This window comes from Penicilliopsis zonata, assembly GCF_001890105.1.
Source record: "Penicilliopsis zonata CBS 506.65 unplaced genomic scaffold ASPZOscaffold_12, whole genome shotgun sequence".
Taxonomy (NCBI): domain Eukaryota; kingdom Fungi; phylum Ascomycota; class Eurotiomycetes; order Eurotiales; family Aspergillaceae; genus Penicilliopsis; species Penicilliopsis zonata.
In genome coordinates this window covers 313,803-337,468 of record NW_019208921.1, presented here as the reverse complement: position 1 = coordinate 337,468, position 23,666 = coordinate 313,803, and the positions used below count along the sequence as shown (strand labels likewise).

General features: G+C 50.6%; 11 protein-coding genes across 11 annotated transcripts; 4 read left to right on the top strand and 7 right to left on the bottom strand.

Moving 5' to 3' along the window:
* Positions 1-2: 2 nt before the first annotated feature.
* ASPZODRAFT_134389 (hypothetical protein) lies at positions 3-1,936 on the top strand. The gene is made up of 6 exons (XM_022723520.1): positions 3-438; positions 519-560; positions 640-745; positions 806-1,339; positions 1,409-1,481; positions 1,535-1,936. Exons 1-6 carry the CDS (start codon positions 289-291, stop codon positions 1,605-1,607), a joined length of 978 nt encoding a protein of 325 aa, XP_022579480.1. The 5' UTR covers positions 3-288; the 3' UTR covers positions 1,608-1,936.
* ASPZODRAFT_153293 (hypothetical protein) lies at positions 1,913-3,021 on the bottom strand (the record flags this gene model as incomplete). Its single annotated transcript, XM_022725957.1, has 3 exons — positions 1,913-2,109; positions 2,178-2,734; positions 2,819-3,021. The coding sequence occupies 3 exons, from the start codon at positions 3,019-3,021 to the stop codon at positions 1,913-1,915; spliced, it is 957 nt and encodes a 318-aa protein (XP_022579479.1).
* Positions 3,022-3,205: 184 nt separating this feature from the next.
* Positions 3,206-4,279, bottom strand: ASPZODRAFT_153292 (hypothetical protein; the record flags this gene model as incomplete). The annotated part of the gene is made up of 2 exons (XM_022725956.1): positions 3,206-3,355; positions 3,389-4,279. The coding sequence occupies 2 exons, from the start codon at positions 4,277-4,279 to the stop codon at positions 3,206-3,208; spliced, it is 1,041 nt and encodes a 346-aa protein (XP_022579478.1).
* An 878-nt stretch (positions 4,280-5,157) lies between these two features.
* ASPZODRAFT_17877 (hypothetical protein) lies at positions 5,158-6,832 on the bottom strand (the record flags this gene model as incomplete). The annotated part of the gene is made up of 5 exons (XM_022727105.1): positions 5,158-6,332; positions 6,391-6,450; positions 6,506-6,563; positions 6,635-6,655; positions 6,710-6,832. The coding sequence occupies 5 exons, from the start codon at positions 6,830-6,832 to the stop codon at positions 5,158-5,160; spliced, it is 1,437 nt and encodes a 478-aa protein (XP_022579477.1).
* Positions 6,833-7,346: 514 nt separating this feature from the next.
* On the bottom strand, positions 7,347-9,185 carry ASPZODRAFT_153290 (hypothetical protein; the record flags this gene model as incomplete). The annotated part of the gene is made up of 5 exons (XM_022725955.1): positions 7,347-7,955; positions 8,021-8,385; positions 8,443-8,618; positions 8,670-8,948; positions 9,019-9,185. The coding sequence occupies 5 exons, from the start codon at positions 9,183-9,185 to the stop codon at positions 7,347-7,349; spliced, it is 1,596 nt and encodes a 531-aa protein (XP_022579476.1).
* Positions 9,186-9,353: 168 nt separating this feature from the next.
* On the bottom strand, positions 9,354-10,592 carry ASPZODRAFT_658434 (hypothetical protein). Its single transcript, XM_022729333.1, has 3 exons — positions 10,395-10,592; positions 9,692-10,321; positions 9,354-9,624 (listed from the first exon to the last, which is right to left on the bottom strand). Exons 1-3 carry the CDS (start codon positions 10,521-10,523, stop codon positions 9,523-9,525), a joined length of 861 nt encoding a protein of 286 aa, XP_022579475.1. The 5' UTR covers positions 10,524-10,592; the 3' UTR covers positions 9,354-9,522.
* A 58-nt stretch (positions 10,593-10,650) lies between these two features.
* ASPZODRAFT_134384 (hypothetical protein) lies at positions 10,651-12,100 on the top strand. Its single transcript, XM_022723519.1, has 3 exons — positions 10,651-10,778; positions 10,846-11,005; positions 11,079-12,100. The coding sequence occupies exons 1-3, from the start codon at positions 10,759-10,761 to the stop codon at positions 11,775-11,777; spliced, it is 879 nt and encodes a 292-aa protein (XP_022579474.1). The 5' UTR covers positions 10,651-10,758; the 3' UTR covers positions 11,778-12,100.
* Positions 12,101-12,370: 270 nt separating this feature from the next.
* ASPZODRAFT_134383 (hypothetical protein) lies at positions 12,371-14,288 on the bottom strand. Its single transcript, XM_022723518.1, has 3 exons — positions 14,253-14,288; positions 14,118-14,198; positions 12,371-14,063 (listed from the first exon to the last, which is right to left on the bottom strand). The coding sequence occupies exons 1-3, from the start codon at positions 14,277-14,279 to the stop codon at positions 12,522-12,524; spliced, it is 1,650 nt and encodes a 549-aa protein (XP_022579473.1). The 5' UTR covers positions 14,280-14,288; the 3' UTR covers positions 12,371-12,521.
* Positions 14,289-16,393: 2,105 nt separating this feature from the next.
* On the bottom strand, positions 16,394-17,833 carry ASPZODRAFT_153311 (hypothetical protein; the record flags this gene model as incomplete). The annotated part of the gene is made up of 4 exons (XM_022725960.1): positions 16,394-16,584; positions 16,651-17,519; positions 17,575-17,637; positions 17,691-17,833. 4 exons carry the CDS (start codon positions 17,831-17,833, stop codon positions 16,394-16,396), a joined length of 1,266 nt encoding a protein of 421 aa, XP_022579472.1.
* A 599-nt stretch (positions 17,834-18,432) lies between these two features.
* On the top strand, positions 18,433-20,219 carry ASPZODRAFT_134382 (hypothetical protein). The gene is made up of 3 exons (XM_022723517.1): positions 18,433-18,579; positions 18,725-19,135; positions 19,196-20,219. Exons 1-3 carry the CDS (start codon positions 18,506-18,508, stop codon positions 20,109-20,111), a joined length of 1,401 nt encoding a protein of 466 aa, XP_022579471.1. The 5' UTR covers positions 18,433-18,505; the 3' UTR covers positions 20,112-20,219.
* A 941-nt stretch (positions 20,220-21,160) lies between these two features.
* Positions 21,161-22,512, top strand: ASPZODRAFT_144283 (hypothetical protein; the record flags this gene model as incomplete). The annotated part of the gene is made up of 4 exons (XM_022724994.1): positions 21,161-21,595; positions 21,661-21,780; positions 21,835-22,275; positions 22,333-22,512. 4 exons carry the CDS (start codon positions 21,161-21,163, stop codon positions 22,510-22,512), a joined length of 1,176 nt encoding a protein of 391 aa, XP_022579470.1.
* Between the last annotated feature and the right edge of the window lie 1,154 nt (positions 22,513-23,666).

The following is a 23,666-nucleotide window of genomic DNA, read 5'->3' as shown; positions in this document are numbered from 1 at the left end:
GCGTGGCAAACCCCCCATCGGCCTCTCTCTTCGACGCAGATTTTCAATTCGACCTCCCGTGGAACCTTTTCGAATCCATTTCGTCTGTTTTGCAAAACTCACTGTTGGTGTCCACTGTCCAGCTTTGCTTCTTTCACCCTCCCACCTCCCCTCCCCGCACCGACCACGAAAAAGACTTGTCCATCTTACGAGGCCCTCGCTTTAACTAGACTCCGACCCCTCCTCTTCAGCTCCAGTGGTCCTGAGCCTGCCTTTCGTCTCTGCTCGTCTGGACCAATGGATAACAACATGGAAATCGATACTGCGCGGTCGCCCGAGCCGCATCATCTGTCGCCTACGAGCGACCCGGGGTCTATACCTACCCTGGACGGGTGGATCGAGAGCTTGATGACCTGCAAGCAATTAGCAGAGGAAGATGTCCGGCGGCTGTGTGACCGGGTGGGTTTTTCGCGTGTTTTGCGCGGGGGAGCTGTTCCTCGATGATGAAAACAGGGGTTGATCTTTTTTTCTCGTCACAGGCAAGAGAGGTTTTGCAAGAAGAGTCGAATGTGCAGCCGGTGGTACGTTTACCTGATGACTCTTTGATTTTTTTTTTCTCCTTTATTTGTAGGCTTTATTGTTGACACGTTCCCGTTACAGAAATGTCCAGTCACTGTCTGTGGTGACATACACGGCCAGTTCCACGACTTGATGGAGCTTTTCCGCATCGGAGGACCAAACCCTGACACAAACTACCTGTTTATGGGTACGTGTGGTTTTTATTTGATGCCTTGATGATAGACCATGAGTACTGATTAGAAATCAGGTGATTATGTCGACCGTGGATATTACTCCGTTGAGACGGTGACGCTCCTTGTTTGCCTCAAAATCCGCTACCCCCAGCGGATTACGATTCTCCGCGGCAACCACGAGTCCCGACAGATCACGCAAGTGTACGGCTTCTACGACGAGTGCCTGCGCAAATACGGCAACGCCAACGTCTGGAAATACTTTACCGACCTGTTCGACTACCTCCCCCTCACCGCCCTCATCGAGAACCAGATCTTCTGTCTGCACGGAGGTCTGAGTCCGTCGATCGACACACTCGACAACATCCGCTCCCTGGATCGGATCCAGGAGGTGCCCCACGAAGGACCCATGTGCGATCTGCTCTGGAGTGATCCCGATGACCGATGTGGCTGGGGTATCTCTCCCCGCGGTGCGGGCTACACATTCGGGCAGGATATTTCGGAGGCATTTAATCACAACAACGGCTTGACTCTGGTCGCACGTGCGCATCAGTTGGTGATGGAGGGATACAACTGGTCTCAGGATCGGAACGTGGTCACTATCTTCTCTGGTATTTTTTTCTCTCTTTTCTATCTCTCGCTCACTGGTCACTTGGAGTCACCTGAAACTAACTACTTAGCACCTAATTATTGCTACCGCTGCGGAAACCAAGCTGCCATCATGGAGATTGATGAGCATCTTAAGTATACATTGTATGTTGCCTTTTTTTTTCTTTTTCTTACAAGCATCTGTGCTGACTTTTTAGCCTACAATTCGACCCATGCCCCCGAGCAGGAGAACCCATGGTATCAAGGCGTACACCCGACTACTTCCTTTGATTATAGACTTGAGTTCTTTACGGTAAAGGATTCTCCTGTCTCCTGTGGTCTACTCTCCCTTTCCCACCGGGGGGTTAGGCAAGAATACAGAAAAAGGCTTAATTGTGTATGTCTTTTTTGCGTTTCTGGCCTTTTTTGTTGATACCATCATGAAAATAAAAGAGATTCGGCGGGGAGCATGGCACATCCTTTTGAAATCCCTGAGCTTGCTTGCTCTCCAGGCAGACGACTGTGCAGCTAGGCCTATACTCCACCATAGTTGTCCCCCATTATCATAATAGAATCGAATGAAATGACACTCCTGATTACATTGCCGAGGGAGACTTGAGAAGTAGACCTACTCTATTAGCATAGCCAGGACTACAAGCAATGAATACGAGCAATGAATGCAAGCAATACACACCTCCATCGACATGGACCACCTGCCCGTTCACATACGTTCCTGCGCGACTCGCCAGCCAGAGAATCACGCTTCCTATATCCGATTCACACCCCACGCGGCCTAAATATTAGTATAAGAGGCATGCATATTCAGTTGAAGAAAGAAAGAAGCTAGTTAAGGGGAAATACCCGCCGGCAAAGAGCTGCCCACCCCCTCTTTAAACCGCGATTTCTGATTCTCATCTGCTCTCGTCTCCGTCGACATCTCAGACGGAAACAACCCCGGCGCAAGACAATTCACCCTCACCTGCAATGGGAGGAAGGTATGCGCCCACTCGCGCGTGAGATGGATCAACGCCGCCTTGCTACTCGAGTAAGCGAACTGGCCCATCGAGTGCGTCTTGGTCAACCCGGCCACACTGGCAATATTGATCACGCAGCTTGTATGTCCTGGGGCTGCTTCCTTGGCTTTATCGAGTAACGGCAACAAGGAGGCTGTTAGGAAATGGTGACTCGCGACATTCGCCACGTAGCTGGTATGCCAGGCTGAGACGCCGTCGGCGATCATCCATTTCGAGATCGCATGGGAAGAGGTCAGATCCGTGCTGCTTGTCGAGTGTTTGGCGGTGTGTTCCGGGGCGGCACCCGCGTTGTTGATCAGGATGTTGATGCCCGAGGATTCCAGCTCGGAGAGCAGGTCGGCGATGGCTTGGATGCCGTCTGGGTGGGAGATGTCGCCGGGTAGCCTTCAACATAAGTATAAGTTTTTCAGCTGTAGAAAAGAAGAAGCCATGGAAAGAGAATGAGAATGAGAGAAAGAGTAGAAATACGGTACTATCTCCCCCTTGGAGCTGTACTTCATGGCTGCCGCCTCGAGGACATCCTTGCGCCGGCCGATGATATAAACGCGGGCCCCGTTTGCTGCGAGCGTCTGCGCGGCCATGAGGCCGATGCCCGTGCCGCCACCGGTGACGACGGCGACGTAGCCTTCGACCTGGAAGAGCTTGTGGGCTTCGAGATCTTGGGTGGCCATTTTGGTTTTCGTTCGTTGTCTTTCGTTTGCAGATGGGTACTTTGGTCTGTGTCTATCTACAAACCGTGTTCTTACTACTAGCTAGGTAGTTATGTGATGCGATGTTGACATCGGAATGAAGTCATTAAATCAGTATACAGAATAAACAGCTATTATCTAATCACATGAAGTTGTTCTTCTTGAATTAAGACTGCTCGGAAGCCTGCTTCTCCGAGATCTGTTTCTCGGATTCCTGCTTTTCAGGAACTTGGGTGCTTTCCGAGTCTCGCGATGGTGGGTGAGTAGCCGACACACGGTCCTCTCCGCTTTCAAGGTATTGGACAGTAGTACTATCCTGCTCGCCGTCGACATCCACGCCCTCTTCCACGTCGGACTCTGGTCCCGGCCCGCGGTAGTGTCGGCGGCGAGAGCTCCCATTGGGGACGTGGAAACGCTGATCCATCCGAACAAGCAGGTAGGAATATACCACGATGATCTCGATGGTGAAGTTGAAGACGTAGAAGCAGGCCTTGCTGTCGTACCAGGCAGGGTCATCCAGCGGCCGCGGAGGCATCCAGTTGGTTGCGGCGCGGAAAGACGCGCCCAGGCAGAGCAGCACCGCCCCGATACCGACGATAAAGGCTTTGGCGCGCCAGCTGCCCTTGCCGAACTTATCGATGCGTTCGATGCGTCGAGGAAACAGCAGCACAAAAGAAACGATAGGCAGTGGTAGAAAAGCGATGGCTGCAACGCAGGTGGTACCATACAGCTCAATGTCACGATCAATACGGCGCGTGTTGCCGTTGAGCGTATAGAAGGATTGCACGATCGCCGTGATCAACATGATAATGTTGACGACCACGAGCATGTAGACGAACTTGAAAAACAACGACACCGGCTTTGCCCAGCCGATGTGTGGGTGTGCGGCTCGCAACATTCGCTGGGCGTAGATCAAATTGAGAATGAAGAGCAAAACAATGGCTGCGTTGACGAAGATCGTGGCGGCGATTCCGAGAGAGACGCTGTGCGGCTGGCACGCCCACGCGATCCGCATGGCATTGGCGATGATCCGCGACATACAGAAACCAAAGGTCACCGCAGACGGAATGAACTTGTGATCCCTCGCCATGTTGCGTCTGAACAGAGTCATATGGGAGACCGCACCACCGATGAAGAGGAGAATGAAGACAGCGCATATCGGTACGTCAAGTCCAACGGTAGGCACACCTCCCACCGCGGCTGTAGTAGGGGCATAGGGAGGCCCAGATGTTGCGGACATGGCTTTCTTGACACTCAGTCAGTACGAAGAAAAGCAACACAGTATCGACCCATTCAACGCTTACCTGTAGTTGCTTTCTAGCTTTGGAAGGATCGCAACAGCTGAGGGACGATTGAAGACCTCGTAGGAAACCCGAAACCGAGAATTCGATCGATTAAAAAAGGCAAAGCTTAATCAACCAATCTCCCAGGAAATTGTTGTTGTTTCACTGTTTTAGATAGTCTGGTGTCTGTCCTTGCTGCAAACAGAGACACAACTGACTGCTCCTTGTTACCGCGGGCAACCCAAAACGTTTTGGAATGCCACAACCGATGGTCAAGCCTGTTTGCAGGAATGATAGTCCATGGCAAGATATTTATCATCGATCTGCGTTTCCTCGCGATCAGATAGTCCTGCATTTCCACGGACTTTCTGTAGCAAAGAGCGAGGATCAACCCTTCTTGCTTCCATGTCGGACGCCAAGTCGGTGCTCGGGATAACCCTCCATGAAAGCAGCAGGAAACAGAATTTGATCGACAAATGGACCTGGGGTAAATTGGTGATTCTTCTCCATAACCAGGGGCCTGTCTGCCAAGGAACGTCGTGGTTCGGCCTTGTTTGGCCGGGCGTCGGCGGTTATGAGGCCCGATGAAGGACTTCGCGCTTTCTCGCTCTGGCGAAAGCGCGAGGTCACGTGGGGGTATCAGAGTGACTTCATCGTTTCGTCTTTGTGAGTCCGTCTTCTATCAACGATAGTCTTTATTGGTTGTGTACAGTCTGGAAGAATACGAAGTCAAGAAACAGATTCCTCGAAAATGGCTGTTTTCCTAATCAATGACTCGTCAGTTTTTCCTGGTTACTAACTGAATACCTAGGTAGTTCGTAGTAGTACTGCTTATTTACGCCTCCACCCTCTCTTCGACTGCTGGGCCCGTTGACTTGGTTCCAATCCATCCACCTACAGTCAAGACTACCGGGAGTCCTGTCACCCCGCTGAGCAACCCAAGAGTCCATGCCATCGTGCCCCATCCTGCGCTGGTCCGAATGTAGCCTGCGAAAAAGGGCCCGGCTAGACTGCCAGCAGCGAAGGCGGCGTTTGACATGCCGTAGGCCTGTGCTACGGCGCCCCCTTTTCCAAAGCTCTCTGGAGATTTCTTCTCTTCCTCCTCGACGATCTCGTTGATCTCAAGGATAATGACTGGGATCAGAACGGCAATGCAGACACCAAGAAGGGTCAACAGAGCACACAATAGGATTTTCTGCTGCATCGAGTTGTGTGTCACCAGCCGCAGGAGGACATAGACTGGGACAGAACAGACGAAGCTGCCTGCACCGAGGTACCGGCGTGAACCGGGATATCTGTCGATAAATGCCCCGATTGCTGGATTGATGAGCTGAGGGATTGACATGGGAATAAAGATCAGACCCTGGCCCGTCTGCTCCCAGCCAAATGTGTCTTGGACATAGAGGGGGAGAACGGCGTCAAAGGAAGCCAGGAGTAACGCAATGATGAAGTAGGACCAGAGACTAGACAAAAGACGCGGAGACGCGAGCAGACGAAGCACGGCGGGGACCGGTTTCTCTGCGATGGCTGTTCTGTCTGCTTCGGTAGCCACGGATTTGGTCTCTTGCGAATAGTGAGTCACTTGTTCTTCTCTTGACACCTTCTCCGACTCCAGCCACGGTGCTGCATGTCGCTTCTCAATGAGCGCCAGTCGAAGCACAATGTCCACCCCAATCACAGCAAATGCAGTCGCGAAGACGGCGTAGTATCCGCCACTCTGGTAAATCACACCACCCAAGAGCGGACCCGTCATGGCCCCCAGACTGAGTCCCATGGACGTGTAGCCCAAGAACTGGCCCAGGCTCTCCTTTCCGACTGTGTCGACCAGCAGCGCCAGTCCCACCGTCCAGACCACCGCGGCCGATGCCCCCTGGAAAATCCGACCCGCGATCCAAAGGCCAAGGGTGTTCCCAACACAGAGGAGCGATGTAGACGCTGCCAGCGCCACGAGACCTGTCAGCAATGGCCATCGTCTAGTTTGCATCCGATCGGCCAGGTAGCCGGAGACAGCTTTCGCGCACATCGGTCAGTTCATTCCTTCATCTTGATTTTTTGCCGGGGAACATACGAGAAACCGCCAGCAAGGCAGCTGCATAGAGAGCAAGAAGGATAGAAGTCCATTTCTGTTCTATCGTGATATCAGTATGGGTTCTTCTTGAAATTATACTTGAACGTCAACGAACCATGGTCTGATGACAATCCCACTTTCTGCTGCAGAGCAGTCGGGGTGACAGGGACGATCTAGTCATCGTCAGCAAAGATCTAGGCAGAATTCAGAAGGTAATCCGTTTTGTTAGCCTTCATTTACTCACCATTCCATAGAGGAAAACATCCTAGTATACACCGTCAACAGAAGTCCAAACTCAACATTTACCATTCCCACGTACCGTGAAAACTGCAATCGTAACCACAAAACAGATGAACCCTCTCGACGATCGGAACGCGATCCATTTAGGCTTTGTGGATCTTTTCTCCGACCTCGAGATCCACGATATAAATCGTGTCCCCATTTGCGGGGAAAAAACTGACTCAATAGTTACTACTACTCCGTAGTATCACAAGAAAGGGAGAAGTAAAGTGGAGTAGTTAAGGGGTGACAGATAATAGAACAACCTCCATATTCAAGACTGCAGGAGCTCTTTTTTATTTAAATAGTTATCCCCGAGTGTGAGTGAGGCTTATCAACCTGTTCGAGAAAAAATATCCTTCACGGAATCCGCGGGCGCCGAGCGCTCATCTCTCCCCCCGCCCTTCTCCCGGATTTTTAAGATGACTCGTCGGAAACAAGCCCTTTTCCAGAACTTATAGGCTGTACTCCACTCCAGAAATCTCCGGGGCTGACAGTGTGCTGAAAACTCCCGTCTATTGGTCTGGTCTCACATAAGACAAGGTGATGACGGAGAATAACACAGGGAGGGGTTGTACAGCGGAAAACGGGTCCTTGCATATCGCCCAGAGAGTTCTATACTCTATTATACTCTATAAGAATAATATAGAAATTTATGTATGCGGTTGTAGCATCGCTCAACGCGTCATAAAGGCCCCGAAGACCTTCATGAACTCGTCCAACGGTATCTTGTCCGTGTACTCGAACAGGATGCTTCGCCGCCCTGTTTCCCCTCCATATGGCTGTGACACCGTTGTGGCTGTGACTCCTTCAGAAACAGGGCCGTAGACTCTGGCAGTAAAGTCTTCTCTCTGCCCCGCTGCTGTCCATGGTGCGATTCCATGGCAAAACTTGCAAAAGTCCTCGGCGAAGACGGCCCCGACGGCTTTTTGTTCGGGTGTCAGGAACTCCTCGAAATTCTGGAAAAGGTACGTTAGGTCGAGGATATGGTTTGTCTTTCCCTTCCAAGGCCCCTCCCAAGGGTTCTGCTCGTTGAAATAGTAGACATAGGCGTTGCCGTTCCAGCCCTTGGCAAGAGATAGGACGGGTGCAGTGTACATGGCATCACTGGCGAAGTCCAGAATTCCCAGAAATGCTTTGTCGTCTTCGGCATCGCTGATTCCATATTTGTCGAGGATTTCCTGCGCCGCCGTGGGAAAAGAGATGAGAACTGAGTTGATGGCTGACCGGAATTTCTTTGCGCAGCCATTCTTCAGATGGGGCATGAGAAATGCGAGGATACTTGTCTATTGGAATATTAATGTGTCAGTGAAAATGAGACTCTGTTGGACTCGAGGTTCAAGAGTCTTACGTCGCATTGGGCATCTCCGATCAACAGCTCCGTGCAATATTCTCTCGCTTTAGACCCATTGGCCTTGCCCTCAGCAGTCTGCGCGAGTGACTGAAGTGGCAGAACAACTTCACCATCAATAGCCGGTGCAACTCTCACAATATGTGGAGGGAACTTCGAGATCAATTCAGGCCCTGGAGTCTCCAGCAAGACCCTGATTCTCTCCTCAGGGGACTGGCCCGCCAGTCCCAACGCTTCAATGGCTTTCTTGTAATTCGCTTCATGGGCGCCCAAGGGCATGGGGGAGGTAGCATAATAAGAGCCGCTCATTACAATGGCCCTTTTAAAAAGCTGGGCGTCGGACTGTAGATGATATGTAACCGACGCTAGATCTTATTAACCATCTTACCGATTAACTAGTATCAGAGGCGGGCTGCCCTTACCAGCTCCAGCGCTCATGCCACAGAGCGTCACATTCTCTGGGTCACCACCAAAGCCACGGATGTGCTTCTGCACCCATCGGAGAGCGACTATTTGGTCGCGAAGACCATTGTTGGCTTTGTATCCTGCATTGCGCAATTCCTCGGAGGTCAAGAATCCGAACACACCCACTCGATAGCTAAGTAGATTGTTCAGGGAGAGTCATCGAAATAGACGGCATTCATCTTACTTCATTGACACAGCAATAATGGGAACGTTCTTCTCGCTTGATAATTTGACAAGCCGCGCACAGTCAAGCTGCGGCCACGAGTTCGCTCCTACACTCAGGCCGCCGCCGTGGATGAACACGAACACCGGAAGATTCGGAGACGCGACAGTGCCTTCCGGCACGGTTATGTTCAAGTTTAAGCAGTCAACGTCAGACTGGGCAAGTTCTTTCTTGGGGAGCGCGTGCTGCATATGGGCTACTTCCATGTCCCACCCCCCGGGAGGCGACACTGTCGTTGGCCTAAAGAACAGCCCCGAGGGTTGTTAGTCAACAGTCTCGTCAACATTTCTAGATAGCTGTAGATCTTTACCCATCTTTGGTAGCATCCAGGATCTCTCCGTCACGGCTCTCCACAAGCTCTGGTTCTGCCAATCGGTTCTTCAATGCCGCATATTTGACTCCAAGGTACTGGACCACGCGGTCTCCGACCTTCCCCCGGATTTCTCCCAACGAGGATGTCCTGAGAACTTTAGACATTTCACCTTTCAAGCCTTGCAATTGAAAACAAAGAGTGATTCCGGATCGTTTCCTCCTGGTTTGCTTAACGAGGGGGGGCTGCAGAGGGGTTTAAAAGGGAAAGCAGCTCGTATGCCCCACCATCGGATAAGCCACATGGGCAGCGATGACTCTACATCACGACTCGAGGGGAATATCGTTTCAACGTCTTGCCCTTTGAGTTGTTGTTCAACAAGACACCAGAGGAACCAGCAGTTCTATTATGATACAGGCCAAACTGACAGCAGCCTCCCGGTCGATGGAGTGACGAAAGGTTGATACCCTCCCTATCTCAAGGCTAGAAAATACAACCCGTTTATCATGACTGGAAGTTCATACTATATCCGCCGGTCTTTGGGTCTTGGACGAATTTAAAATTCTCAGTTGATAGTCCGAAAGGCTTCAGAATGCCATTGCCCAGCTGGAGAGGGAGCATAGTTGTCAGTTCAAATGCGCCTGCTCATATCTTCTCCCCGCGCGATGCTTACCTCCTTGAGTTTGCCCATCATCTCTCCCATTTCCATTTCCCGTGCCTCTTTGATCTTCTGGGGCAGCTCGCGAAGACTTGTCTGCACAATCCGCCTATCCTCCGGTGGTAGATTCTCCATGTCGGCCAGAGCCTTGTAGTCTTCTTCGGCGCCCTGAAGATTGCCCCAGCCTCCGAGTTGAGTCTTCGCCCGTGCCCGCCTCATAAGCGCTTTCGCTCGTATTCGTAGGACGTCCCGTCTCCTTTCATCAAGCCTTTTCAGGCGCTCGAGCTCCTCCTTTTCCGCCTCCTCATCATCACCGGTTATTTCCACCACAGTGTCACCTCCATCCTGATGCCCTGCGGCTGGCAGCTCATCCTTGGAGTGGTCTGCAGTCTGCTGCGCTGGCGGGGGAACCACCTTGTCCAAGCACTCGATAGATGCAGTCGCAGAATCAACGGCCGCTTTCCAATCCTTTAGCTTCAGATAGCAAGCAGAAATATTGCTTCGCAGGACAGCCACTTCGTAGTCAAGGTAATTTGGACATGAGGCGAGGGCACGATCGTAGCAGGAGATAGCTTGGTCATAGCAGGCAGAGGTAAACAGCTGGTTAGCTTCTAGTTTAATACTATGAGATTCTTCTAATAGGCGCTAGATTGGTATCAAGAAATCGTATTAGTTTCGGCATCAAAACCTCCCCAGGGACTAAATGTAGTTAACTCACAGCTTCCTCCTCAGCGGGGAACCGCGCATCGTGAAAGACATCTTCCTCATCACTTGCATCATTAGTAGGATTATCCACTGCTGTATCGATCTTCTTATCAGATCCAGCTATCGAGTCACTGCCTGCCATTATGGCTAGTTATTCAGGAATAAAAGTAATTAATCACTTCCAGTTCGTTGGCGGTCAAGAAACGCGGATAATGAGCTTCCAAAAGTGGATACCGCTGGTAGTAAGCAGGCTTCCCCTCTTTAGGTATCTGGAACTCCTGTTCGTTACTAGTATTTAGACAACTGTCGCTGTCCCTTGGCAAAAGAGGGTTTCTGCCATTCTTTTCTCTTTCTTTCTCTTCTAGACTGTATATACAATGGCCTCCGCCTCCCCCATGTGAGTGACAGTTGCAGCTGGCTAGTAGTCATGCCTTCGTCTTGTCGCTGAAAATATATCCCCGCAGCACGGCCCCCGTACGGGCTTGTCTCTTCGACATGGATGGCCTCCTAATCGACTCCGAGGATCTTTACTCGGCTGTCACTAACAAAATTCTGCACGAGTACGGAAAGCCATCGCTCCCATGGTCAATCAAGGCTCAGCTGCAGGGAAGGCCGGCGCCTGAGGTACATGTCTACCCCAGGGATTTCTGGAACAGTAGCAAATCCAGAAGCTTGTTGACTAATGGTTTGTATATAGGCGACCAAAATCTTCCATGAGTGGGCTCAGCTCCCCATCTCCCATGAGGAGTACGCACAGAAACAAGTCGCTCTGCAGCGCGAATACTTCCCTCGGTCTCAGCCACTCCCTGGTGTCATGACATTGCTTTCCAAGCTGGTCGCAACCCAGTCGACTGATAAGCCCGTGTATATTGCGCTGGCAACCTCATCTCACAAGGCAAACTTCAAGCTGAAGTCTGACCACTTGCCAGAGCTGTTCTCTGCATTTCCCGAGTCTGAGCGTGTTCTGGGAGACGATCCCCGGATCGGAAAGGGGCGTGGTAAACCTCTGCCAGACATCTATCTGCTCGCACTGGAAACGATCAACGCAAATCTTCGGCAGAAGGGCGAGAAGGAGATCTCGCCCAGCGAGTGTCTTGTCTTCGAAGATGCCGTCCCCGGCGTTGAGGCCGGCCGTAGAGCAGGGATGAGAGTGGTCTGGTGCCCTCATCCGGGTCTTTTGGAAGCATACACGGGCCGCGAGGAAGAAGTCCTGGCCGGCTTGACGGGTCAGCACAAAGAGGAAGAGAAGTCCGCGGCGGAGAAAGAGGCGGAGGCTCTTCAAGCCTGGAGAGTACAGGGCTCTGGATCGCCTGGCCAGTTAAATGATGGGATGGGAGAGCTTCTTACCACGCTCGAGAATTTCCCGTATGAGAAGTACGGCATTTACGTGGCGTAAATCAAGGACCAAGGTTTCATCAAATTTCTCTAGGAAACTGAACTTCCTGTGGCACATAAACCAAACGAAGACAAGATATCCTTCAAGAAAGAAAACAGAAAGAAAAATCTAGCGAGGCGCTGAGAAATGAAAGCTTCAAGGGCGTAGGGGAGGTTTTGTCTTGAAGGGCTGAAGCAGTAATGATTAAGAAATAAATTAAACGCGTCATTATGCATAACCTTGAAGTGTAAACTAGAGTAAAATAACATAAGGCAGTTGGAGGGGATTCGGAAGCAAGAACCATCGCCAGAAAGAAGAGATATCTATCAGCAGTAAACACGCCAGCCACACCATAAACTAAGCTTCCAGGACGACTCTCCGATAGACCGCAACGAGACATAGTAACAACCTAGTGTCTGAGGTGACGACGTTTGCATTAAGGGAGAAAAAGCCAATGGGGAAGGGGAAGAAAGCATGGAAACGGAACCAACCCGAAAGCAATGCCTTAGAAGAAAAAAGGAAGAATAAAAAACATCGATCAAGAGAGCTATCAACTCCTGAGCTCATAGAGCAACAGGGTAAGCTTAGGAAAACCTAATCAGATAGCTAGGAGCAGGGGAAAATTCGACGCCGTCGAGGGAGAGAAGCAGAAAACATGATCAATCACAGAATCAGAGATATGGAAACTCGATAGTCGTCAAAAATAGTAAGGTATTTGGCAGAGGAGACAGCCTCCGGATCGGCATGGTGTGCGAGGATCCGGGATCAGCACTGACGCTTATTGGCAGGCAAGTTATCGTACTGCTGGCCGTAGACTTGAGAGATCGACCGCTTCTGAGGCCCATTGGGTACAGGCGCCGCGATCATGTTCGTGGGGATCCTGTTCTCCATACCAGAGGCAGCCATTCCACGATGGAAACTCTGAGGAGTAGGATAGGGGGAACCCAACATCGAGGGCTGGCTTGCACCAGAGGTAGACCGTGAATGCATCGGGGTGGCATATGGGTTTTGTACCGCAGGTGAAGGATAGAAGCCAGCCATAGCCATATTTTGCTGGAACATAGGATGGTACATGGCAGGCGAAGGCGTCATTTGCATGCCATATGGATAGACATTTCCCATGACAGCAGGCATGTTCATGGGCTGAGAGGCAGGAGCCATCATGGGGGTTGCGGCACGCATCTGATTGCGTGAAACAGTAGCAGGGTTGCCATCAAATGCCCCCTGACTGGCAGTGACCACTGGAGCTTCCCGCAGAACGGGAGTAGGGTCATAGGCAGACAAGCCGGTGATAAAACCTTGCATCGCCTCCGGGCTTATGAAACCAGAGAGATCGTCAGGCTTCGGGGGGCTCTGCTGTCTGGCAGCTATAGCCCCATTCTGTCTCGGGTTCTGAGGCGTTCGAACCACTCTGATGCCAGGCTTCTGGGGGCTCGGAGCAGTATACATTGCCCCATTCGGGCTTGGGTGCATAGGCGTTTGAAATCCCATGAGGTTAGTCTTCTGGGGGCTCGGAGTGGTAGAAATGGCCCCGTTCGGTCTTGAGTTCACGGGTGTCCGAACTCCCACAAGGCCAGGCTGAGGGCTCGGAGCGGTAGACACGACCCCATTCAGGCTTGGGTGCATTGGCTTTTGAACTGCCATGAGGCCAGGCTGCCGGGGGCTCGGAGTGGTAGACATGACCCCGTTCGGTCTTGGGTTCACAGGCGCTCGAACTGCCACAAGGCCAGGCTGCTGAGGGCTTGGAGCGGTAGACATGATCCCGTTAGGTCTTGGGTTCACAGGTGTTCGAACTGCCACGAGGCCAGGCTGTTGAGGGCTTGGAGTGGTAGAAATGGCCCCGTTCAGGCTTGAGTGTGCAGGCATTCGAACTGCATTAACGCCAGAATTCTGACGGCTCTCTGGAGTGATAGTCAGGGCCACGTTCATGCCTGAGTGCACAGGGGTTCGAATTCCCACAAGGCCAGGCTGCTGGGCGGTCGGAGTGGCAGACATAGGCCCGTTCAGGCTTGGGTGCACAGGCATTCGCACTCCAATAGGGTCAGGCTTCTGACGGCTCTGCGTAGTGGCAGGAATTGCCTCTGTCTGTCGAAGAATCTGAGGCGTCTGGACTCCCATAGGGCCTGGAGAATCCTGAGCAGCGTGTGGCAGTTCCATGGCCGAGGCAGTAGGCTTTTCAGCCTTCTTTTCCCCTTTGCCTTTGGGTTCGGTGGCCTTGGCTTCAGGGTTCTGCGAATTCTGGGCTTCTTTGTTTCTCTGGAGAGTTTGGCCTTTTTTATCGTTGAGACGTTTGTTGGTTTTGATACGCTAGGTCGTAAAGTCAGATCAAACTTGTCAATGAAGCAAAATATATAGTCTTACCTTTACGAATTCACATGGGTCATCGACGATATTCTTGATGCCTGGAGCTGCTACCATCTGCTTGCAGCCAGTTTTCGAGTACTATCGTTGGTCAGAATCCAGGCCCCGATGTCTTTAATTCGAAGTTGGACTTACGGTCAAGTAATAGATGATATGGGTCATGCGCTGCGCAAACGTAGGGATACGGCCGCGTGTTGTGGTCTTGATCCCATAATTGGGCAGCAGGGGTCCATAGGTATGGCGTTTCTCACATGCATGCTATTAAAACGTGTTAGTGTGGTAGCTGAAGTAATAATGTAGCTGATGTTCCTTACCAAGATTTTCCAACATGCGGCTTCGATCACGGAGTCAGAATATTTCTTGTTCGCGAACATATTCTTCATGTCGTTTCCGTCATTGTTGATACCATCCATATTGTTGAAAGCACGGACCAAAGCCTTGACAATTGCACATCGTTGGAGATCAGTTGTTGGCAAGGTTGGATCATGGTGGACTTCTTCCCTGAACTCCCGATAAGCACGTGCCTCTGCGATGGACTGGAAGATGGTCTTAGTGTCCAGGCCAAAAGCAAGGGGATTCATGAGCTGGGCCATCTTCGGAAGTTCTGGACCTGGCAACGGCAGGCCTTCTACAAAATGCAAGATTTCGTAGTTTTCACTTGGAGTAGTAGGCGAGGCCATCTGCACAGTGCGGTTTTGGTAGAGTGCCTTGGTAGCACAGCCAGCAGACGGTCTGTAGGAAGGTTTGGTGACGCTAGCACCGGGGGAGTTAGCAGTGAGCCCTTCACCTTTGTTGACAGAGGCCGAGCTGGTCAAGGGGAAGCCCTGGGACGAAGGGCTTAAAGCAGTGTTCAAGGTCAAAGAAGGAGAAGAAGTGGCGATGACATTTCCAGTACTGCTACTGTCAAAACAATACTAGACATACTTGCAAACAGGGGGACATACTTGACTTGGTTGTTCTTCTGGGCCATAGAATCGTCAAGATTGGTTTCCTGGATGGCAAGGCCCAAGGGACTCGCCGCAGTCACGGTTGAATCAAGGCTCAAACGCGAAGGAGTGGTCATGGGAATTCCAGCACTAATACTGTCAATATTACGATGTACACACTTGCAAACAGGACAACATACTTGACTTGGTTGTTCTTCTGGGCCATATCATTGTGAAGACTGGGTTCCTGAGTGGTTAGACCCGAGGGGGTCTCCTCAGCTTGCAAAGAAGCATGGTTGGGAACAGTGGAATCAGATGCATTGACGAAGTCTTCAATGCCAGACACATCAGGCTTTGGATCAAAGTCGAAGAACTCATCCCAGATGCTGTCAAGACGTGTTAGAAAACAAATATCAAACCATGAGGGATGGGCAACCACTTACGGGTCATCAAGCGCGATTTCGGGATATTCATGGTCGGGCATCCCATAGCCATCCCCGTTGTCGTAACCAGGGAAACTGTTTGCCAGCTGCAGGGCCTTGTAAAGCTCTTCGAACTCGTGTTCCTGGGACGACATGACTGGAATCTGTTAGATGAGGTGTTTTCGATATGAGTTTGATATGTTGAATGTAGATGTTCAAGATAAGAGGGAGGGAACTGGGGGACAGGTTGGGTAGAGAAGAAAGTTGGGGGGAAGGGTCGAGAGAAGGTGAGGTTCTGAAGCCAGACGGACGAAGATATTGGGAGAGGGTTTGGGAAACGGGGGGCAGGAGGTAGTCGAATATACCAGCCCTCCAAATAAGAAAGACAATGAGGGATGCTTGTTTCAGGTCAATGGGGTTAAAGGTATACAATGCTGATTCAATGCTATTGTATACTGAAGAAAGAGTGAATAGGGGGGTTGGGGGAGATGTCGATGAATGAGATAAATTTGGGTTGATAAACTGACCCTCATTAGAACAGCTGCAAAATCAGCCTGAGTACCTAAGAAAAAATCATGGGTGGCAGTTCAGTTTGGGTGCTGCGAAAAACATGTTGCTCTCACTTTGAACCTCAAGTAAGAGATATGCATACTGAACCCCAGCCTTCGTCAGGGAAAGGCGGATCAGGGCAAGGCTGGGCTCTGATATTGTTCTCGAGCCCACCCATTTCCAAAAACGGTGGACAGTTGTGGGACCGTGATAAAATGGAAGCCTCCGGTTCAGCATTCTGGCCGCCGGTTGGCCGCAGTCCTCACTGAGAGTGTAGCCATCGAGTCGATAGACCAACAACAGATGAAACAGACGCTTAGCTGGTTTCGGTTCCTTCGAGTGGTGTAGACAAGCCAGTTTCGAGGTATTCTGGCTGCCCTTAGCTTCTTTCGCCATTTATGCTTTCCCCAAGAAACGGCAGTGACCAGACTTTGAGGCTGTTGTCCCCCTGGCCATATTGCTCGTCTTCTCCGTTGCCATCGGCCATTTCGAAATCTTGGTTGCGTCTCTGACCAGAGCATGTCGCTGCCACGTTCCCCTGAGGGTGAAAAGCGGCACTCGTCACAGCGTCTATATAACATTAGCATTTATGCCCAAATCTTCATTTCCATAAAGACAAGAGCCAAAAGTATTTACCATCATGTACTCTCCATTCCCAGTCAGGATCCTTAGCTCCTACTGAAAGGGCAGGATCTTTCCAGACTCTCATAAACCCGTCCGTTCCTCCAGCCCAGATCTCGTGAGAGCCATCTTCTCCTGAAGGTACAATATCAATCTTCATGCGTTGGTTCGTAAAAGCCTTGCGTCCTCGCAGCCATGCCATGAGCTGACCTGTGACTCTGATATCATAGACCAACACACCATCGCTCTTTCGCTCTGCAATATAGAGATATCTACCACACGGACTCCAGCAAATCTGAGTGACTCCTCTTCCACCAATTTGACGGTCGGCGTCTGTCTTTGCAATACTGAAAGTTCCAAGCATCTCCCCCGAGCCGTTGGACCCGTACAGTCCAACGTGTCTGGTGAACGTTCCAGCAGCTAACAAGCTATCTTCCGTAGGACTGACAGCCAATGCTGAAACGATGCCTTTCATACCGACGCCCCCGCCGACAATTTGCCTCCGTTTGCTGGGTATCGTGGCCATTCTGGAAACAGGCCCGTCAGTCCCTGGGCGTGAGACATCAAAAAGACATATGAGACTGTCCGAGCCAGTCAGGAAATGTGTCCCGCCCAGGCTTAATGGATAGATAATAGAATGGGGTGTGATAAAGGCTTCCGTTGTTGGATGAATGAGCGAGTACGTCGCAAATGTATGTGGTGCAAGAGCTGATGTGAGTCGAATAGGATGGTCTCTGACAGATGACAAAAACACAGTCGTCGATGGATCCTGTAAAGAAAAGAAGGGATATATAGCAGTCGCATAAGTTGGCTCCACCGAAGGCAAGATTGAATAAGGTGTCAACTGAAGAGGTTGTTCTCTTTCTTCCAGAAGATCTGGGGGCCTGAATAAACCAAGTCAGACGGCAATTTGACTACCTCTCGAGGGAAAGTACTCACAATATGTACGTCCGAATATGGTGGTCGGCAGAGTCTGTTAGAATGGTGGTGCCATCCGGTGACCTAGTACGTCCATGTGAGCTCAACGCATTGCAAGAAGACATTGTCCATCTTACCACTCTGCATATTTGTAGAAGTTTGATTTCTGCTCAATAGACCCGTCATATGAACCCTTCTCATTTTCTATCCTCGGTTGGTCATCAGACCCTCGAGTTGAGGCAACGCATACCGGTTGCCAGTCAGATGCTCTGGCTTCCATGATGTCCAAAGGAAGATACTGTTCCTGAGGGAAAGAATCAAGGCTTATAAAGGATTTAAATAAGCAAAAAGAGTAGCTTATCCTCCAAAAAGAAGAAAATTATAGGCTGTTTTATATGATGAGTGACTTCGGAACCTGAAGAAAATTTCTTTCTAGACCTGCTATATCTAGAAACCAGAAAAACCAATCAAAACAGATCTTTTCTTATGATCCATAATGCAATGTGAATTAACCATAGCACAATGAAACCAATAGTGGACACCAAGAATAGGAATCTGGAGATATCACTGAGTAGTAGTAATATTCACGGCACTAGGTGGGCTTTCAGTCTCCAATTTTATCTGATTGACCAAGTTTCAGATAATTCAATGCTCTTTGAATACTTTACTTCACTTGGGAGAGTGCTGGCTGTCTCAACAACATGTAGGTCAATTCAGAATGAGAGAATAATGACTCTTTACAAAGGAAGGAGCTTGACGTGAGGTTGATATACTATTTCTATTTCGGGTTAAGCAGATCTCGGCGCGGGAAATCTTTCCCCGTCCATCCTAGGCTGGCTTTTGTTTTCGGGCCGCCCTGTCGGGGAAGTCGCCAAAGCTGGGACTGGGAGAGGGCGCATTCCCTGTGGCTCAATCAGCATTCCTTTGTTCTCGGACAGTCCTTCGGCCCACAATGTTTGCGCCTAAGACGACAGGTGCTGCCCCAGGCGGCCTGATGGTCAATACAAACACCGCCAATTCTTTGTTGTGAGTGCACAACTTCCCTTGCATAGCCGCCCATCAGGCTAGCAATCCCTGTTTTCTCGTCTAGACCCTAGAGAGCGAGGACAGGCCAGAGAATCTACTCGGTGACCTTGGGAATGGAAGGCTAATACTTTACTTTTATCAAAAGCGGCGGCACCAACACTCAAGCTGCCTCTGCGACCACTCCAGCAGCTACTGGAACGTCAGGCGCAACTGGTGGAGGTCTATTCGGAAACCTTGGTGGCTCTACAAAACCGAGTGGTGGCCTATTTGGAAACACAACTACGCAGCAACCATCATCGACGGGTACCAATATGTTTTCGGGCTTGGGTGGCCAGCAACAAAGCAGCACAACAACCGGTGGGGGTCTCTTTGGAAGCGCAACACCAGCTGCATCACAGCCTCAGTCAACCGGGCTATTTGGAGGAGCTACAGCTGGAGGCAACACCACGCAAAGTGGTACTACTGGTGGTGGATTGTTTGGAAACCTGGGCGGCGCCTCTGCTGCGCAAACCCAGAACAAAACTCCTTTCGGTGGACTGGGGGCTTCGACTACTACGTAAGGAAACATGTTTTTGTCTGTGGTGTCCTTCTGCTTCAGCTAACAAAATCCAAACAGAACCCAGAACCAGACCCCTACACTCTCCTTATTTGGCAATAAGCCTACTGGGATACAACAGCCCCAACAGCAGCCGGCAGCAGCAAGCACCGTGGTCCCCGGCGTGAAGATCGATTTGAGCAATCTCCTGCCGACAACCAAGTTCGAGAGCTGCGCTGATGAGATCAAAGATTCAATCGAAAGAATGGATGCTTTCATTCTCAATCAGATCAAGATGTGCAACGAAATTACCTATCTTTTCCCGACCCTGGAGAGCGAATGGTCCACGATCCCGAATGATGTCGAGTTCGTGCAAGGAAAACTTGATACCATACAACACGCATTAGAGAACGACGCCAGTGACATCGATCAGCTGCGCAACTTGGTGGCGCGAGATGCGGCGGAGGCGCAGGTTGCCTTCCGCTCCATCGACACACTGAAGCTGCCGATGCAGTATCAAACTGCTGGAGGAGCCGGGTGGTGGTCTGCCCAAGACCAGAAATTGCCCGACCGACAGTCGCTTCGCTCTACCCGCAAGAACACCCTCGCCCTCCCCGATGAGGTTGAGGGCGACCCGTCAACCGCGACCTCGATCAACGGGATTCCTGTCAACCTAGTGGACTACTTTTCGCAGCGTTCCGATGAGATGGGATCGGTCCTTGACCGCTACAAGCGCAACCTGAAAGATATCGAGGATCACCTACACAATGTCGAGCTCACCCTCAGCAGACAGATCAACGAATTTGTGGCGTCGAGGAATCGCGAGGGGGCGGCAGGTGGCGGCGGAACGCCTATTTCCGCACTCAATGACCTGGCAGCCGTCCTCGGAGATGTTGAGAGTGGAATCTTGGGGGTGGCCAGTCGACTGGGCAGTGTCAAGGAGCAAGTTCAAGAGGTTGTCCTCGGCCCGCCGTCTATGGGCGACAGCCGGTTTTAGTGGATCTCGGTGCAAACTCCCATCGGAAGGACATAGTCAGGAATCTTCTCTTGTATATTACTACCCCTGAAATCGGTGAATATCATGAATGGCTATATTGACGGGAAACCTTTTCTGGCATTGCATTTGACTCTAGGGGTTTCCGCATCTTCAGAGACTGGTTTCATCTCGTAATGTTAATAGCAAGCCACGGCTGCCTCATTAATTGCCACGCCATCATCCCCTGAGAGTAGATAGGAGAGACTGGAATCTCCTCTCGTCGTAAGTAGTGGAGAGTCGTTCTATCCTAGGCTGGAACGCAAGAAACCGACGCTCTTGCGTGATCGACGATCCCACCCCAGATCGCCCAACGCTAAACCTTTCCAGGCAAAGCCTCAACCCGACAGCCTCCTTCTCCCAAGATCGCGATCGAGTTATCAACATCTAACTATCAAGGATGACACCGCAGTATTACGCTCCACTGGTTGTGAGACGTTAGTTCGAAACAGATCATCAGGGAGCTTCGTACGACAACTGGCGGTCAGCCGGCTTGAACTCCTGCTTTCCCCTGGTTTCCCTTGTGCCTGCGGTTCCCAATTCGTCAGAATTGATGGCATCTCGCCATAACGTCAGAGAATATGACGTGCTACAGGAAGATTCAATGTCTAATCCAGAATCAGCCTCAGTGTAGCTGATTAATTGCACGGCAGATTACCTAACTGCCTAAGTATAAACTGAACTTAAGAGACTGAATTGACTTATGAAAGCCGGATCCACCTCAAGAGACGTTGTGATTATCTCCAGCGATGGCGCCATCGATCTACCGCCTCAAGACTCAACAGGAATGCGTAATAATGGCAAGTCAGCTCTGGACTAGATGGATCCCCAATAGTGTTTCATAGGGCCTCCTTACCCCAGAAACCTATGGTACCTCGCCTATATAAGGACAGTTGTATTCCTCACAGTAATCTCTTTCCAGCAACAACTGCACATTCAATCATTGTCTTCTGGCCGCCTCCTTGCCTTCTGGAAATACTCTTGATCCATCGAAGTACTAGATCGTTCTCAATATGGCACCCTTACTCGAGGAGCGATTGCCCATCCAGTCAGTGCCGGCAAAACAAATCGAGAGCAGCAATAAATTCCAATATGAACCTGGCCGCACTCTTGTGAAGAATCATGAGGATTACGAATATGAAGACTTGCTTCCCTCGTTCCCAGATATCACCTGGGGCCCAATTGAATCCCTACCTTACGAGGACAAAGGCCTGCGTGGAGATCCTAAATTTCGCAATCTACTTCGCGACGCGACCGATGTCTTCGACTATACCCCTAAAATTGGAACTGAAGTACATGGCGTGAACCTCGCGAAGCTCACGCATGCCCAGAAAGATGATTTGGCCAGGTTAATTGCAGTGAGAGGGGTGGTTTTCTTCAGAGACCAGGATGAGTTCGATATCGAGGCCCAGAGAGAGCTAGGACGGTATTTTGGCACACTTCATAAGGTATTTGACGACACCCGTCGAAATTCAATTTTCCAGTCATCCTTATCTAATTCCCGTTTCTACAGCATGCGACAACATCAGTTCCCCGCAAGAAAGGGCTGGAGGATGTCCATGTAGTATACGCCGGGGAAAACGCTGTGGACCAGCGTGCTTTGTTCACACCTGGCTTCCTTTGGCATTCAGATGTAAATTTCCCTTCGTCGTTGTCGACTAAAATCTTTGACTGACTAGCCTTATAGGTGACCTATGAAGTCCAACCACCCTCATACACCTCTTTGAAGGTCCTGACCGGCCCTCCTCGTGGCGGAGGTGGTGACACCCTGTGGTCGTCACAGTATGCGGCCTACGATGCACTCTCCTCGCACATGCAAACCTACCTCAAGGGATTGACTGCACTTCACTCTGCGAATATGCAAGCCTCTGATACCCGCGCCCTCGGACGTACCGTTCGCCGTGAGCCGGTCACCACCGAGCATCCCCTTATCCGCACCAACCCGGTCACTGGCCTCAACAGCCTTTTCTTCAACCCTGGATTTGTGACCAAGATTGTCGGCATCCCCAAAACTGAAAGCGATGCTATTCTCAAATACTTGACAGAGGTCATTGCTACAACCCAAGAGATGCATGCGCGCTTCCAATGGGGTAAGAACGACGTGGCGTTCTGGGACAATCGCACAACTGTAAGTTCTGCTCGATTCCGAAAAATCAAAGATCAAGAATCCTAATGGCACCAACAGAATCATACCGCCACCTATGGATTTGCCCCCCACCGTCGCCATGCGGTTCGAGTTGCTTGCCATGCAGAACGTCCATACCTGGACCCCGAGGGCAAATCCCAAGAAGACGTGCTGGCTGCGCTTTACAATCTGCCAAAAGTCAACAAAGACGGCTCCCGCCAGTCTAACTACAACGACTAATCGACGAGGAGGCTGGCCCTCTGATCTCCAATTGTTTTTTTTATTTGGCGTCATATTCAAGCGAGGTGGAACATGGAATCAAAATCGGAGTTTCTAACTAGGAAGCAATTGCAGATTGTGGGAGGATATCAATACTAGCACACACAGCTTCAAGGCGTTAATAGAGGAACTACAATAAATTCTTTCAGAGTCTACATATATCTTTGACATATATCTTGGGCATCTTCGCTTTACTTCGATGGCCTGGAATAGAAGAGAGAACTCTTTTAGGCTAGGCTTCGAGAGTAGCATCCACGTGAGTCTCAACATACGCCAAATCCTCCTCACCCCCCAAAACATACCTACCAGACAGACCATACGGTTTCCAGAGATTCGGTCGTTATGGAGGAGCGTGGAGAGCCATCTTTTCAACAGTATGCACGTTTCTACGGCATTGCTCGCTGCTCGACAACCATCGATCCATCAATCTATATCGACCAGAGCTACCAGACGGACGGTAGACAGGCTTTCGACGGGACCTCCAAACTCTTGCAGCTCTTCCGAGACGTCCTCAAGGAAAGACTCGATGTCAACAAAGATGAAGCGCTATTCCTGTCCAATTTTCTTAGAACTACGAGAGAGGAAACAGGTGACGTGGCTTGGGATATAACTCCTCAACAGAGCCGTCTTGAAGCAGCGTCTCTGAAGATAGAACCGCCCCCGCTTGAAAACAATTTGGGAGTCAGTAACAACGAGAAAAATGATGGGATCGATGCTTATGTCTCGAGCGTGCTCGACACTGCCATCGAGTCTTTCAACACATCCGAAGACCCCTACAGAGAATCAAATAAACTTTCCAAAAGGGCCAACGAAGTCGAGGCAGAGAAGCTTGACTGTACGAAGAATTCTCTTCTCTTAATCCAAAAGGCCAGCTCCTCTGTCCAGCTTGGGCCGGAAGAACTTTCCAATATATACGGTGATATCGCCAACCAATATCAGGTACGTCGAATTATTAGGGCTGATAATAAGGGTACTGATACTGATCGTGCAAATCATACACCAGCAGAAAACAGCGGTCCGATCAAGAGCAGCTATTTCTCATGCAACTGATTACAAGGATAACTTCCCCATCTGCGATGCAGCGAAAATCACATCGTGTCTCCTGCCGAGTCCTG

What these genes read in the sequence shown, in the direction of transcription:
- ASPZODRAFT_658434 (XM_022729333.1), bottom strand. Translation starts at nt 10,523, where the DNA reads ATGGCAGGCAGTGACTCGATAGCTGGATCTGATAAGAAGATCGATACA. An exon ending in TCCCCGCTGAGGAGGAAGCT is followed by an intron (nt 10,322 to 10,394) that starts GTGAGTTAACTA and finishes ATACCAATCTAG; the next exon opens with CGCCTATTAGAAGAATCTCA. An exon ending in TGATGGGCAAACTCAAGGAG is followed by an intron (nt 9,625 to 9,691) that starts GTAAGCATCGCG and finishes CTCCCTCTCCAG; the next exon opens with CTGGGCAATGGCATTCTGAA.
- ASPZODRAFT_134383 (XM_022723518.1), bottom strand. Translation starts at nt 14,279, where the DNA reads ATGACCCATATCATCTATTACTTGACC. An exon ending in ATATCATCTATTACTTGACC is followed by an intron (nt 14,199 to 14,252) that starts GTAAGTCCAACT and finishes GACCAACGATAG; the next exon opens with TACTCGAAAACTGGCTGCAA. An exon ending in ACCCATGTGAATTCGTAAAG is followed by an intron (nt 14,064 to 14,117) that starts GTAAGACTATAT and finishes TTTACGACCTAG; the next exon opens with CGTATCAAAACCAACAAACG.
- ASPZODRAFT_134382 (XM_022723517.1), top strand. Translation starts at nt 18,506, where the DNA reads ATGTTTGCGCCTAAGACGACAGGTGCTGCCCCAGGCGGCCTGATGGTC. An exon ending in AACACCGCCAATTCTTTGTT is followed by an intron (nt 18,580 to 18,724) that starts GTGAGTGCACAA and finishes TTTTATCAAAAG; the next exon opens with CGGCGGCACCAACACTCAAG. An exon ending in CTGGGGGCTTCGACTACTAC is followed by an intron (nt 19,136 to 19,195) that starts GTAAGGAAACAT and finishes AAATCCAAACAG; the next exon opens with AACCCAGAACCAGACCCCTA.
- ASPZODRAFT_134384 (XM_022723519.1), top strand. Translation starts at nt 10,759, where the DNA reads ATGGCCTCCGCCTCCCCCAT. An exon ending in ATGGCCTCCGCCTCCCCCAT is followed by an intron (nt 10,779 to 10,845) that starts GTGAGTGACAGT and finishes ATATCCCCGCAG; the next exon opens with CACGGCCCCCGTACGGGCTT. An exon ending in AGGGAAGGCCGGCGCCTGAG is followed by an intron (nt 11,006 to 11,078) that starts GTACATGTCTAC and finishes GTTTGTATATAG; the next exon opens with GCGACCAAAATCTTCCATGA.
- ASPZODRAFT_134389 (XM_022723520.1), top strand. Translation starts at nt 289, where the DNA reads ATGGAAATCGATACTGCGCGGTCGCCCGAGCCGCATCATCTGTCGCCT. An exon ending in AGTCGAATGTGCAGCCGGTG is followed by an intron (nt 561 to 639) that starts GTACGTTTACCT and finishes TTCCCGTTACAG; the next exon opens with AAATGTCCAGTCACTGTCTG. An exon ending in GAGCATCTTAAGTATACATT is followed by an intron (nt 1,482 to 1,534) that starts GTATGTTGCCTT and finishes CTGACTTTTTAG; the next exon opens with CCTACAATTCGACCCATGCC.